Genomic DNA, 15,642 nt, shown 5'->3' with positions numbered 1-15,642 from the left:
ATGGAAAGGCAACTGTCTTCCTCCAAAGAGCTTTTGATGAGAACTTTTTTTGAGACACAATTTGGAGGAGGCACATCACGAGATATGTGAAAATGGGATCTGAAAGGGGCTTAAATGGTTGCCAAAAAGTCTAAAGTGAAGGTACAACGTGTATTAAAAGTGGGGAAAATGTAAAATCACTTCCAGCCCAATCCTATGCATGTCTACGCAGAAGTAAAGACCCACTGCGTTCAATGGGGCTTCATCAGTTTAAAGGAGAGGAGTTGCTGGCAGGGAAAGAGCCACATACAACCTGCGGCTTCTGACATTATCGTCATTGCATGAGGAAAGAGCCCTGCCTCAGCACCTTCCATGCCCTGAAGGCAATATCAGAAGGAGTCCTTAGAATTATTACTTTTCTTCTTTTTTTAAAATACTGGATTCAATCCTGTGGCTTTAATGCTATGCCCATACACAATTTGCATATACCGAGCCACACTTAAATGCCACTTAAATTCCTAGCTCTGGTTTCTAAAGAGTGAAGTCCTCGCCTGCCCAATGAAATGTACAGTAACAATGGAAGACGGACTGTGCAGCGGTGAGGTACCTTTTCGCAATGATCTGTGCATAGGTTTTCACCAGGTAATCGGAAATGTTGCGGCCTGTCAGGTTCTGCAGCATGTCTGTGGTGTTTTGCACTCTCTATGGCCAATTGAGGGGCGGGGGGAGAGAAGACACCCAAAAGATCAATCAAGGATATTGTTAATCGTGAAATAGCTTTAATGCCATTTGTCATTCATTCAGGCTACCTGAAATCTAATCTTATGAAGGAACACAGAGCCTTGGTTGAAAACTGGATAGAACTTTATCAGCGAATAACTGGAAAAACAAGATGCTACATATAATTGCGGGCAGGGGGACTGGACAAGCACATTGTGGCATATTTGAATAAATAACACATTTTAGGAGTCAACTGGAAGAATCAGTTCATGTGGGAGTATCAGTGTAGTTACAACACTGGTGACTATTTAATTCTGGAACAAGACAAGATCCAATGAGAATGTCTGACAATAGTCTATATCAGGGGTGTTGAACTGCTTTCAGTCTGGGGGCCGAATTCAGTTTTGGAGAAGCTCTCGGGGGCTGCATTCCAGTGGTGGGTGGGGCAAAAGCCAAAGAGAGCAGGACCAAAATTCCCCCCAAACCCAAAATAATTGCATATTTTAGCTTAAAGCTTTTACTGCTAGCTGGGCCTCAGGAGAGACATTTCAGCCTTTTAGAATGGGGAAAAAACGGCACAAATCCTGGGAAACCACCAAACTATTCGTGGTCAGGAGAAAGTGGGTGGAGTCTTGGGAAGTGGGTGTTGCCATCTGGGGAACCCCGGAGGGCTGGATTGGGATCCCCAGTGGGTTGAATTTAGCAAACAAGGCTGAGTTTTAGCACTGGTCTATAGTTTGAAAGTTTCTTTTTTGTACAGATTATAATGAATCATATTCTATATGATACAATACAAATATATGGTATACTTCAGTGTAATCCATCTGTCTAGTCCATCTACCTAATCTATCCTATACATTGATCTAATCTATTTATCTGTCTACAGGAGGTCCGAGTTGCTTGGCCTGCTTCGTAAGTATTGGCAGAAAGTCAGTCTAAAGAGTTAACCCTTCAACATGCTCCAGAACACAAAAGCAAGCAAAGTAACTTATACCTGGGGAGGAGGCAAGCCACCAGCCCCCGGAGGACACAAAGGAAGCATCTTCTTTATCTTCTTGCTGCTACATATGCAAGATGGCGAGGGGTTCTCCATTGTCCAGTTGCCATTCTGCAAGATTTCCCTGACTGTCTCAGGCACAGGAGCGGTGGCCCAGTCCCCTTCCCCCACAGAGCAAGGAGTATCTCTGCACGAAGGTAAAACAAAGGAAGACGGAAGAACATCAACATCTTTCAGAAATTCTATTGCCCATCAGGATGGTAGGGTTCAGGAGCATCATATCCCACTGCCTATTATGCACACGAAAATGATGTGGTCAGTCAAACGGTTCCATTTAGAACAAGTTGCACTGGAAGCAGACTTCTGGTGTGAGAGAACAAGTGGTTCACCTAATTTACAACGCTCAGATACAGAGTCACGTGTCAAGCAACAGCCACAATAATGCTGTGTGATGACGGGTGTCCAGAAGATACACAGTACTGAAGACGCCCTGGCCTGGAATACTGGAAAGCATATTCAGCAACTCCTCTAGCAAATAAGATTTCACTGGGCTTTGCCCGGGCACTTCCAAGCATGGCATTACAACCAGTAGCTGTGAGCTGAGGTTTCTAGAGCCCCATTCTGCAGGCAATACCACATTCTGCAGCTCCCACAGAATTGTGGCATATGCACAGCCCTGTACATAATTTCCAAGAGATCCACTATGGATTCCAATGGTACCTGCAAGCAGTATTAATTGTCTTAGGTCAGCTGTCTTCTCCTCACTTTTCACAAGAGTTTTGCAAAGCTTGCACTTACGGGATAGAGTAATCTTGCATGCAACGGGTCCCAAAACCGGGTTGGTTGAGGAGAGCATTCAACAGCTTTTGAGTGCCGATGTCTTCTGGAGCATCATTGCTGTGGATGTATCAAAAAACACCATCAGGCCTCTGGGCTAATATGCAGGCAGAGCAAAACTGCAAAGCATCAAGGCAGAGGAACAGAGGAAGAGGAAGCCATTTGCCTCGAACAACTGTATGCATGCGTCAACATGCATTTCCGCACTCTAGAACAACCTGATCAATTTGTTCCCCCCCTCCCAAACTCAACTCAGAAGCCTAGCAAGAATCCCCATAAATATTATTATATTAACAGTTTTGCAATATTTATCTTGTCTGCCTTAACCTGTAAAGTTGATCCTTGTTTTCCCATTAGAGCCTTCCTATGCATTAATGCAGCCTTCCCTAACCTGGTACCCTCCATGCTGGCTGGGGGATGCTGAGAATTGAAGTCCAACAGATCTGGAGGGTACCAGGTTGGGGAAGGCTGTGTTAAAGTCTTCAAGTAGGACCTTGAAGTGAGACTGCCTTCATTGTCTGAAAGAACATTAGTGTCAACTAGAAACAATACTCTTTATGCAGTGGCATCTCATCTGAGGGATGCTCGCTCGCTCTCTCTCTCTCTCTCTCTCTCTCTCTCTCACCTGAAGATTATGGGGTAAGTTTCCTATTGACATTTCAGAATCAAGTTAAGGCTTTCTATTTTCAACAGCATTCTTAGGATAATGTCTTTCCTTTCTGTTCTGCCTCATCAACTGATTTCATTCAACTGTACTGTTTAAATATATTTTGTGTTTTCATATTGTCTTTTCTTTTTTGTAACTGGAATGGTGCACATTTTATTGTTGTACATCAGCTTGTAGGTCCACTGCAAAGCAAGGCAGGAACAGCAAGAATAGCTGAAGTTCCAATCACCCCGCCCACCCAACACACACAGTTTAAATTTGACTTCTTGCCACATGGATTAATACGTACCTGATAAATGTGAATTGCTCATCATACATCCATGGTTGCAGTTCCAGGCTGGGATATTTACCAAAGGGAGGCACAATCAAACTGAACAAGAGAGCAATGCAAACGAAGACAGCTGGGAGAACAATCTGAAATCATAGAAGAGAAGTTGTCTTCAGAGGTTCTGAGAAATAATTATGCCCCCTTCCTCAGTCTGCTATGAAAACAGGCACTCAGTTCCAACCCCTCCTAGGATCAGGACACCAAGAACAGGATCCACTCAAAATGTGAACTTCTTTAACCACACCACCCTCTAGTGGCAACGAGGCTGAACCCTGAAAAGCGAAAAGCCTTCCAAACTGCATTGTAAATCAATCACTCAAATCATAGCTTACCACAGCGCTGAAACATGTCAACATTTACTCCATTTTTCAAATTCCAAAAGCTGGATGCTGAGGTTGAAATTCGCCATCAACATTTGAAATTTGCCAGTTTAGTTTGGCTAAATGACCTGAGTTCATATCCATATGCAAAACTCTATTGCCGAGTCAGTAGTCAGATACCGTTGAATACTAACTACTATTGCATGCCAGCTAATCAGACACTGACAAATATTGACAGCTATGGAAATGTGGAAAGCCTTCCAAGAGACAGACTTGACATTGAATATTAAAAGCACTGGGTAACCCTTAAATTACTTTCACAGTTTTCACACATGAAGCTTAAATGCCACTAAGCCTATCCCACACTATTTATGGGGATGTGCAATTGTTGGGTTACATGCACTGTTAGTCTTAACTTTTCCCATTCATTTCAGTGGGTCTATTCTAAGTAGGATTAACACTGGATATAACCCAGTGTTAATGCAGAATTACATACTGATTTAGGAGTGGGGGAGGACATGCCCAGTTTAAGGCCTTGTGTGAAAACATCCTCTTTGAATGTTTTCGTCAGGTCTAGGAAAAGCTTGCTTGCAGACAGAAGCAGTCTCAAATGATGCATTTATAAAAGAGAAATGGAGGCAGTTTTCGAGATGCCAACTGAACACAACCCTGCATTTTTTAGCAACCAAAACCCATCTCACCTGGGCAAAAAAGCCCTTCCTGCTACGTTTGGCGATAAGCAGTCTCTTCCAGAGCAAAGCCACAAACTGCTGCTTGGTGAGTTTCCAGCCCGTCACCTGGCTGGATCCTTTGCCATCCATCCCACTTAGCAGGTCAGTCTCTCGGGATTCTGCAGGCAAACAGTTGTAGTTCATGAGATGTTTGCCCCTCTCACCCAAGGTAGGATGTGGTCTCCAATGTCAGCAAATGTGAGAAAGAGTATGAACATACTGGCAGAAAGACATCAGTTACATCACTCCAATGTCCACCCAACGCCTTACAGCCTTCCGGCTTAAAAGATATACCTGCTTCTCTTGCCTTTGGTGTCGACTATGAGGGGATAGGAAATTGATCTGTAATGGCCCATTCACACAGGGATGTTGGAGAAATCTGCAACGCATTCAAATGATTTTGGATTGCTATGAATCCAACCTGCAGATTCCCTAGCCAACAAGCTTTTTCTGAGTCACATGGATTCTGTGGACTTGCAGACCAGTTTTTCACTTTTGTGGGGGATTAGTGCTAATTTGCATTAACTAATGTGCATTAGCACAAGTCCACAAGTACGCATTAGTGCTAATGCACAATTGTGCTAATGTGATAATGTAGAATTTCATTCTACTTGCGCTAAGACATATTAGTGCAAGTAGAACGAAATTCTGGTTAAAAAAATCAGTTCTGTCAATGAGTAGACGGTGAAACAAAAGACACCTGATCATCTGTAAAACACAGACGGAACAGATTTAACAAAATCTGTACATCCCTACATTCACACATGGAAGTCTTCATTTGGAAATATGATCATTGAGTGATGAATAAATAGGTGCCCTTAATCAATCAACAACTGTATGAATCCATTAAATATAACATACTTTTTACAATCATGTTTCACTGAATGCAGAGAAATAGACACAGACACTTTAAATCTTTTACCTGGATCTATGTCGGAATCATTGGGGTCAAGAGTATCATCTTCTGTGACTCGACGAAGGCAGCTTTGCCTGTCTCCAAAGACACGGTTTCTTCTGGCAGGCAATGTGCCATCTGAAAAGAAAAGCTCAAGTTAGCTCCCTGAAGTTTGCCAGAATTGGTCTACCACCAATTCCAATTTCTTCTATCCTGACTGGAGAACCACCATGAACAAAACTACTATAATTGCATGTCCTCTGATGGATTTTCGTTTCAGTAGGGAGTCCCCAAAAGAGAAGAGCCAAAGCAGCTTCTAGAAGTAATGCATGTGTTCTTCAAGCAGCAAGGGACATGCAGAAAACGCACAATGAGATGGCTTCAAGTTTGGTTCAAAATTAGGCACCTAAACGGAGGGAGAGGGAGACCAGAGTTCACGGGGCATCTCATCTCACTTTTCTCTAGGGTGGTGGCTTTCAAACATTTTACTTTTTGCAGACCACTTAAAAAATGCTGGGGGTCTCAGCAGACCCCTTAAAAAGCTTTTTGTTGTTGTTCTATGACTCATATTTTAATAGTTTTTTTTCTTCAGCACCAGCATCGTCATCGAAACCAGTGCTGTATTATGAAAATCACAGAGTCTAGGCCATGCCACTGAGAAGGGCTCACTGTAATTTCTAAGGGAAAAATGAATACGCTGCATCAGCACCGTATTATGAACATCTCAGACCAGGGCCTTCTAAGCTTGTTCAGTAATCCGGCCCTGGTAAAAACGGATTGGATCTGTCATCAGAAAAAATTAATCAAGTGTAGGGCCAAGAACAAATAGCCTTGACCTGACTTGCAACCTTTCCACAGACCACCTGAACAGAGCTCACGGACCACCAGTGGTCCAGGGACTACAGTTTGAGAATCTCTGTTCTAGGGCTTGTGAATCTTCTCAATGCTCCTGCTAACATCAAATGGTACGGCCCTCACCCAAAGCCACCCCCAAATGATTTCACACAGAGGCTGTAACGTTTCAAAGTTGCTCACACATGCATTGGTCCAGTTGCATAAAGAGTCCCCACACCAGTGCCACACATTCCTGGAGGCCGCCGTTGCTGGCATGAACTTTCCCAATGCTTGGGCTGGGGAAAGGATTTCAAACGGGATGGCCAGACATTCAATGCTGCCATGCAGAAATGTTTTTTTTTTCAGCCTCCAAACAAGGGTCTATGAATGACACCACAGACATCATGTTTACCTGAGGTCTCTGTATCCACACCACTATCCTCTGCCACTTTGAGAAATATCTGAAAGACAGAAATGTTCAAATTACAGTAAGCTGCTTTGTAAAGCAGCCATACTGTAGCAGCCTAACGTCAAGGGCCTTCATGGATCACTGCCTTGTTGTGGCGAAGGGGCTTGCATAACTCAGTGAAGCCATAAGCTATGCCGTGCAGGGCCACCCAAGATGGACAGGTCATGGCGGAGAGTTCTGACAAAATGTGGTCCACTGGAGAAGGAAACGGCAACCCACTCCACTATTCTTGCCAAGAAAAACCCATGGAACGTATCACAAGGCTAAAAGATATGACGCCGGAAGATGAGCCCCTCAGGTCAGAAGGTGTCCAATATACTACTGGGGAAGAGCAGAAGGAATTTCCAAGTAGCGCCAGAAAGAGTGAAGCGGCTGGGCTAAAGCCGAAAGGACACTCAGCGGTGGGTGCGTCTGGTGGCGAAAAGAAAGTCCGATGCTGTAAACAACAATATTGTTGAGGAACCTAGAATGTAAGATCAATGAATCAAGGTAAGCTGGAGGTGGTCAAACATGAGATGGCAAGATTGAACATCGACATCTTGGGAATCAGCGAACTAAAATGGACAAGCATGGGCAAATTTAATTCAGGGACCATTATATCTACTACTGTGGGCAAGAATCCCTTAGAAGAAATGGAGTAGCACTCATAGTCAACAAAAGGGTAGCAAAAGCAGTACTGGGGTACAATCTCAAAAACGATAGAATGATCTCAGTACGAATCCAAGGCAAACCATTCAACATCACAGTAATTCAAGTCTATGCCCCAACCACTGATGCTGAAGAAGCCGAGGTTGATTGGTTCTATGAAGACCTACAACACCTTCTAGAACTAACACCAAAAAAAGATGTCCTCTTCATCATAGGGGAATGGAACGCTGAAGCAGGAAGTCAAGAAATAACTGGGATAACAGGCAAGCATGGCCTTGGTGTACAAAATGAAGCAGGACAAAGGCTAATAGTTTTGCCAAGAGAACACGCTGATCATAGCAAACACTCTTTTCCAACAGCACAAGAGTCGACTCTACACATGGACAACACCAGATGGTCAATATCGAAATCAGATTGATTATGTCCTTTGCAGCCAAAGATGAAGAAGCTCTATACAGTCAGTAAAAACAAGACCTGGAGCTGACTGTGGCTCAGATCATGAGCTGCTTCTTGCAAAATTTCAGCTTAAATTGAAGAATGTAGGGAAAACCACTAAACCATTCAGGTATGACCTAAATCATATCCCTTATGAATATACAGTGGAGGTGAGGAATAGATTTCAGGGATTAGACTTGATAGACAGAGTGCCTGAGGAACTATGGACGGAGGTCCGTAACATTGTTCAGGAGGCAGCAACTCAATCCATCCCAAAGAAAAAGAAATGCAAGAAAGCAAAATGGCTGTCAGATGAGGCTTTACAAATAGCTGAGGAAAGAAGGGAAGCAAAAAGCAAGGGAGAAAGGGGAAGATATATCCAACTGAATGCAGATTTTCAGAGGATAGCAAGGAGAGACAAGAAGGCCTTCTTAAATGAACAATGCAAAGAAATCGAGGAAAACAACAGAATGGGAAAGACTACAGATTTTTTCCAGAAAATCGGAGATATCAAGGGAACGTTTTGTGCAAAGACAGGCATGATAAAGGACAAAGAAGGCAGGGACCTAACAGAAGCAGATGAGATTAAGAAGAGGTGGAAAGAATACACAGAAGAACTATACAGGAAAGATCTTAATGTCCCTGTTAGCCATGATAGTGCACTCACTGAACTTGAGCTGGACATCCTCGAGAGTGAAGTCAAGTGGGCCTTAGGAAGCATTACTAACAACAAAGCTAGTGGAGATGACAGTATTCCAGCTGAGCTATTTAAAATCCTAAAAGATGATGCTGTTAAAGTGCTGCACTCAATATGCCAACAAATTTGGAACACTCAACAGTGGCCACAAGACTGGAAAAGGTCAGTTTACATTCCGATCCCAAAGAAGGGCAATGCCAAAGAGTGTTCAAACTACCGTCCAATTGCGCTCATTTCACATGCCAGCAAGGTGATGCTCAAAATCCTACAAGCTAGGCTTCAGCAGTATGTGAACCGAGAACTACCGGAAGTACAAGCTGGGTTTCGAAGAGGCAGAGAAACTAGAGATCAAATTGCCAACATTTGCTGGATCATGGAGAAAGCAAGAGAATTCCAGAGAAACGTCTATTTCTGCTTCATTGACTATGCTAAAGCCTTTGATTGTGTGGATCACAACAAACTGTGGCAAATTCTTAAAGAGATGGGAGTACCAGACCACCTTACCTGTCTCCTGAGAAACCTGTACGAGGATCAAGAAGCAACAATAAAAACCGGACATGGAACAACTGATTGGGTCAAAATTGGGAAAGGAGTACGACAAGGCTGTATATTGTCGCCCTGCTTATTTAATTTATATGCAGAGTACATCATGGGAAACGCCGGGTTGGATGAATCACAGGTCGGAACTAAGATTGCCGGGAGAATTATCAACAACCTCAGATAGACAGATGATACCACCCTAATGGCAGAAAGCGAAGAGGTTCTAAAGAGCCTCTTGTTGAGGGTGAAAGTGGAGAGTGCAAAAGCTGGTTTGAAACTCAACATTAAAAAAACTAAGATCATGGCATCTGGCCCCATCACTTCCTGGCATATAGAAGGGGAAGAAATGGAAGCAGTGACAGATTTTATTTTTTGGGGCTCCAAGATCACCGCAGACGGTGACTGTAGCCATGAAATTAAAAGACGCTTGCTCCTTGGGAGGAAAGCTATGGCAAACCTAGACAGCATAGTAAGAAGCAGAGACATCACCTTGCCAACAAAGATTCGTATAATCAAAGCTATGGTTTTCCCAGTAGCAACATATGGCTGTGAGAGCTGGAGTACAAGGAAGGCTGAGCGCCGAAGAACTGATGCTTTTGAACTGTGGTGCTGGAGAAGACTCTTGTCCCCTGGACTGCAAGGAGGTCAAATCAGTCCATCCTAAAGGAAATCAACCCTGAGTGCTCATTGAAAGGACAGATCCTGAAGCTGAAGCTCAAATATTTTGGCCACCTAATGCGAAGAGAAAACTCCCTGGAAAAGACCCTGATGCTGGGAAAGATTGAAGGCAAAAGGAGAAGGGGATGGCAGAGGATGAAATGGCTAGATAGCATCACTGATGCAATGAATATGAACTTGAGCACACTCCGGGAGAGAGTGGAGGACAGGAAGGCCTGGCGTGCTATGGTCCATGGGGTCACAAAGAGTCGGACACGACTTAACGATTGAACAACAACAACAACAACAACAACGTCAAGCGTCTGTAATACTCCCCCACGCGCATGTCATAGCATGCCCAAAGAGCACAGGGTGTGTGAGCCATCCAAACTCCAGCAAAGCAGCTTCAACTTAAGAATATATACAACCAGCAGAATCATATGGTCAAGCTTCTCCCAGATGAACACTAACACTGCCGGCTGAAGCTGGGGAATCAAATGTTTTTATCCTTAGCCATGAAAAGGTGGTCTTGGAGTTTTTTCAACAAGGGTCCCTGTAATTATTTCTTTATATTTTAGAATATTTTTTACATTGTTAATGTAAACTGCTTTGAACACTTTTTGGGTCGAAAAATGGTTTATTGTTGTTCTTGTTGTTATTTCTATACCACCCCATAAACAAAGCCCTCTGGGCGGTTCACAAAGATTACAGAAAATTTAAACAGTATAGAAATTTAAATACAAATAAATAGCTCCCTCCATATTAAAACACAACACAACAACAACAACAACAACACCTAGTGTGAGAAGAAGAAAGCCAGCCAGACCCATTCTTTCCCTTCTGTGCTCAGTATGTTGTTTTCATGGGAGAGAATTCAACATGTGTGTGTGCCTAATGCTTAGGGGTGCGGGTGGAAGGATGAGACAGATCAGCTGTATCTCAGTGGCAGAGCGCCTGTTTTGCATGCAAAAGGTCCCAGGTTCAATCCCTGGACTACAGTGGAGGCTGGTGGCTCTGATGTCAGTGGGGCTTCGAATCCGCCTTGGGTTTTAGTCAGAACCAGCCAGAACTCTAGAGAAGCAATCCAAGGTGTGGAAACCTGTCCCCAAAATAGACTCAGCACCTTGGATAGCTCCTTTAGAGTTCTGGCTGGTTCTGATTGAAACCCAGGGCATTTCACAGCCCCACTGACATCCGAGCCACCAGCCTCCACTGCTGGCATCTCCAGGTATGGCTGAGAAGGGCTCCTGCCTGAAACCCTGGAGAGCCACTGCCAGTCACTGTAGACAATATTAAGCTAGATGGACCAATAGTCTGACTTAGAATCAGGCTGTTTCTTGTATTCTTCACCTTCCAATCTGCAGCCTGAAGCGTGCCACGGCAGGGAAAGCTCAGGCACTTCATTCTTCTGACTGGGTCGACTGGCTCTCAGTAACACCAGCATGGTGCACTTACTTCCATCACTGCTATCTCACAAGAGACAACCGAGGGTCCCCGTGTGTTCACAGACTGCACTTCAGAGCACTATGCGGTTAGATACACATGTGCAGCAGGGACATCTGAGTTTTTAAAAAGCCCACACACCACATGGCAAGTGACTTTTTATACCATTCTGAGACACTCTTTGTGATGCGACGTGCAGATATGAGAGGCTTATGTTCAAAAAGAAAACTGAAAGGCCCCCTGCACGTATGCAAGCCCAAGGATGCACAGAAGACAGATCTCCAAAGTGCAGCCAATTGCACAATCCGCTGCCATGTGCCCAAACATAGAGCGACCACATGCTTCCAGAATGGCTTCTATGCCTTCCTTAAAAAGGGCATGGTTCACATACCTCCTCCAGAGTCGTCTCAGAAATGCCATAGCTGGAAATCCCCAGGTCAGAGAGGCGGTCGTCAATCTCATGAAACAGCTCCACAAAAGCTCCATCTCTAGCTGCTTCGTATGGCAAAATGTAACTGAGCTCGTGGCCAATGTCCTCCACCAGCCTTGCTTCAGGGACATGCTTCATAATAAGATTGGAAATCACAGACACATCTGGAAGAACCAAGCTATCATCAGACCCCTCTACTGCTGGCGGTTTGCTTTGCCTCGTGCTAACAACTATTGTTTGTTATTTTTGATATTTAATTTGATATTTTTAATGACTGAAGTGCCTGTTTCTCTGGGCATTGTACCAAGGTGAGAGAAGTAAGAACTCTCCATTAATTTCAAAGCAACTGAATGTACAGAAACAGAGAGTAGGTGCCAGACCTTGCCTCCTGTGAATGGGAGGCCCTTTCCGTCTGCAGAAAGCTTCTGATCCAGCGGAGGAATCCCACTGGTCGAATGAGGAGCATTTTTGCCAATTTCCCCTAACCCTGAAGCCCCCTATGCTCCTCAAAAATGTTCTGAAGGGTTGGGGGGCCCAAGAATGAGGGACATGGTGCTGGAGGCTGCAGGGGGATGATGAAATTGTCGAAAGTAGCCTCCCCACCTTTCTTCCATGGGAACAAGGCCAGTCCAAGAAATTTTGCTTCCTGAAGCAAAGAACAAAATGGCACCCCTCTCATTCCAACTAGACTGGTAGATGAATCTGTCTTCAATACTGTTGATGGGGTAGCATCCTCCACTGCACCTGGCTAACTTAGGGGGCACAGGGCAAACTGCATAGTACACAGGTCTTTCCTCCAATACCTTACTGCCCCCTCCCTGCATCTGTCTCACTCTGCCTAATGATAAGGCCAGCCCTGTGCGGGTGTGTTCTCAGCAGAACTCTGCTCAGGGGATGTTGCCGCCAGTGGAAGCACACTCTGGATCCAATCCACTGTACCTAGACCAAATCACCTATTTATCATTACAGTGAATCTTGGGGGTGGGAGGTATATGCCAAGTATTTAAATTATCCCCAAATAACAGCAATTCCACTGATGATTAGAAGGTCACACTCTAGCAATAAACTACAAAAGGCTGGAGCACAAGAAGCAACCCGAATGTGTTGTAGTTTTTCAAAGCCCTTACCTATTGTTAGGGTGTCACTTTCATGGTCACTGCCAAGCCCAGCATCAGAGCTACTCTGGGACACGCTGTCATCCTAGTTGAAAAGAAAGAGTGATCCAGTTATCATCTCCTATCTGAATAAAGTCTGGATAAAAAAATAATGAAAAAATATTTCAATTCTCATTAAAATGAAAACACAGGAGGCTGATCTCTAATGAATTCTGCTATGCCTCTAAGGCTGTGGTTTTGCTTCTAGCCCAGGGACAATGCACGTGACTGAAACACCGGCCTTCTTTTTCAATCCATGCAGACTGAATATGGCATAGGAAAAACGCACCAGCAACCTTTCAGTTGCCCAATGAGACTTTTCCCTCCCTTTTCTCTCCCCTGCAGCCCCTTATGGGCCCCTCAAAATCTGCTCTGGAGGGGTTCCCCCAACTCTCCAGAACAGATTATGAGGGTGTTCAGACTGGAAAATAGCTGTTCCATCAGAGGAAGGGGTTAATTGTCTACAACTAGGGATGCACAGATTTTGTAAAATCCATTCCGTCTGCATTTCACAGATTGTCATGTGCCTTTCGTTCCATCATCCACTCACTGATGGAAGCAGATTTGCACTTCTAAAAATGCGCAAATCCCCCTCCCATGCACAAATCCCCCCAAAATGCACATTTTCATGCTTTGGCCTATGGGGGAAATGTGCATTTTCGACTGGTGTTTTTTTAATTTATGAATTTTTCTACAGCTGAATTTGCATAAAATTCCAGAAACTGTTAAAAAATGGTCTGCAAGTCCATGGAATCCGTGCAACTCGGGAAAAGCTGGTCCACTGCAGAATCCATGGGTTGGATTCATAGAAATCCAAACTCACTTGAATACATTGTGGATTTCTCCGACATCCCTCGATTCAACCCATAGAATGTAACATCCTGTGTTCCAAACCTTGTTTTTAAGTCTGGATTACTGTGTCAGGGAGATCCTGTATTTATGAAGCTCCAGTTCCAGACTTTGGGGGAGCCTTGGAAAGATCAGTGGGACCCCCTCTTTGAGCATGCCCACCCCTTCCTCCTCACCAGTGTAGCTGCTGCACATTCATTTGCCTCTTCCTCTGGGTCCACTCTGTACCACCTCCCAGAGCAAGAGGACATGGCATGAGGAAGTTACTCCTCCTCTCTCCTCTCACTGTTTGCCCACTTGAAGAGGGCATTTTACAGGCAGCAGCAGCAAGGAGGAGCAGCACCAGAAAGCTTTAGGGACTGGAGGTGGGACCCCTACTGAGCATGGAGGCAGGGGCCTTGGCAAGGGCCCAATTGCACCAGCCTCTGATACCGGCCCTGTGTTTATGCAGCCACTCCCAGTTCAGACTCTACATACAATGAGAGAGGTGAGAGGAAGGCATCAGTGACCCTGAAATCTGGTCCCATCTTATCACACTCACAGAAGATATCATAGGAGATATCATAGAATAGTAGGGTTGGAAGGGGCCTACAAGGCCATCACCTGAAGAGGGTCAAAGAGGAGCTAAATCTTTTCAAGAAGTAGCAGCCAAAGCTGGGCTTCAAATACCCGCATTTGGAAAAGAAGACCTGTAGCTAAGCAACAGTGTGTCAGGGCCCAAAATGAAAGTGTCTCCTGTAACTCCATTCTATTGTCAAGCTGTACTGTTATGGACTCTTTCTGGCCTACAGGAAGAAGAGGACATTGGACTTGAGGAGCCCACCAGTCTCCCCATTTAGGGGTTGTTGTAGTTTTTTCAAGGAAGGAAACAAGGCAGACAGTGCTTCTGAAAGTGGTACCTTTTTCAGGTAAGACACCGTGCTGCTGCTGTTTCTGCAGGAACTCAGGGAGGAATCCACATCCTTCTTGACTAAGGTCAGATAATAGCCTGTCCCCAGCTGGGTCTTCAGGAACAGCGAAGAGCCAACACAGCACAATTTGCCATGAGATATGATGGCGATTCGGTCTCCGAGGATGTCCGCTTCATCCATGTGGTGTGTGGAGAGAATGATGGTGCGGCCTGAAAACCAAGAAGAGAGTACACCAGGCCAGTTTAATGATCATGTAGCTCTATGTTTTCCCTAAGAGAGAAAATAACAGCTTAGGGAGGGCTGATTTACGTCAGGAAAACAGCACGGGAGGAAATGGTTAACCAGGTCCTGCCATACCATGAGGGAGAGTGAGGCAGTTGCCTCAGGTGACACATGCTGAAAGGTGGCAGAAAGGTGTTGGAAGAGAGAGTTGTGTGCTACACAGCCTGCCCTGTGTCCCCTAAGGTAGCCTGCTGCTTTCAGGTGTGGTGGAAGGTGCTGTCCCATTACCAGTGTTGAAGAAAGATTCAACGGCCATTCCAGTTAGCTTTTGTCCATGGAAGGGGGGGGGGGCGCCATCTTGTTTTTGGCTCAGGCAGCAAAATGTCTTGGGCTTGCCCTAGCATTAACCCTCCATTCTCCCCATTTCATGATCCCAATCCAACCTGGGAGGCCCTGCAGTTGCTTTTAGAAGTCATTTAGAGAGATGGGAGATCTCTTCTGACTTATCTAGTTTGGCCCCAAGGTTAGAAAGCCTCTGATTTAGCTCTGCTCATAGTAAGTTTAATCAGTAAAGAAAAACCCTACATTTTGCCAAACCACTGAAGGGTAGGCTCTTTGGTGCCAATAGGCAATAAGGTGATCGGGAAAACTATGACCTGGCCCCACTGATCTCAGAATGCAGCAAAACATGATCTAAAGGGGGCTCCCTGGCCATGATGAGGCCTATCGGGTTCAACATGCTAATCTGAAAATTTTGAGCAACTTCACATCTCCACAACATGCTCCTCACCAAAGCAGGCTCTCCTCTAATTATATTTTGTTTGTTTATATGATTTAAAGTTTATTTCTGATTGTTCAGCTTTATTTAACCTAACCAGG

General features: G+C 44.7%; 1 protein-coding gene across 1 annotated transcript in view; it reads right to left on the bottom strand.

Moving 5' to 3' along the window:
• Positions 1–15,642, bottom strand: part of ABCA1 (ATP binding cassette subfamily A member 1) — a 137,773-nt gene that overhangs the window by 25,503 nt on the left and 96,628 nt on the right. Inside the window, exons 23-32 of the mRNA XM_084834780.1 lie at positions 14,530–14,750; positions 12,755–12,827; positions 11,589–11,791; positions 6,721–6,769; positions 5,502–5,612; positions 4,550–4,698; positions 3,490–3,614; positions 2,495–2,593; positions 1,694–1,883; positions 587–681 (exon numbers count right to left, since the gene is read on the bottom strand). Of these exons, the coding sequence (XP_084690906.1) occupies positions 587–681; positions 1,694–1,883; positions 2,495–2,593; positions 3,490–3,614; positions 4,550–4,698; positions 5,502–5,612; positions 6,721–6,769; positions 11,589–11,791; positions 12,755–12,827; positions 14,530–14,750 (1,315 nt within the window). The remainder of the gene's footprint in view (positions 1–586; positions 682–1,693; positions 1,884–2,494; positions 2,594–3,489; positions 3,615–4,549; positions 4,699–5,501; positions 5,613–6,720; positions 6,770–11,588; positions 11,792–12,754; positions 12,828–14,529; positions 14,751–15,642) is intronic.

This window comes from Heloderma suspectum, chromosome 2 (assembly GCF_057233095.1).
Source record: "Heloderma suspectum isolate Gila_16-S chromosome 2, 16-S_ref, whole genome shotgun sequence".
NCBI classification, from domain to species: Eukaryota; Metazoa; Chordata; class Lepidosauria; order Squamata; family Helodermatidae; genus Heloderma; species Heloderma suspectum.
This window is presented reverse-complemented; position numbering and strand designations above follow the sequence as displayed.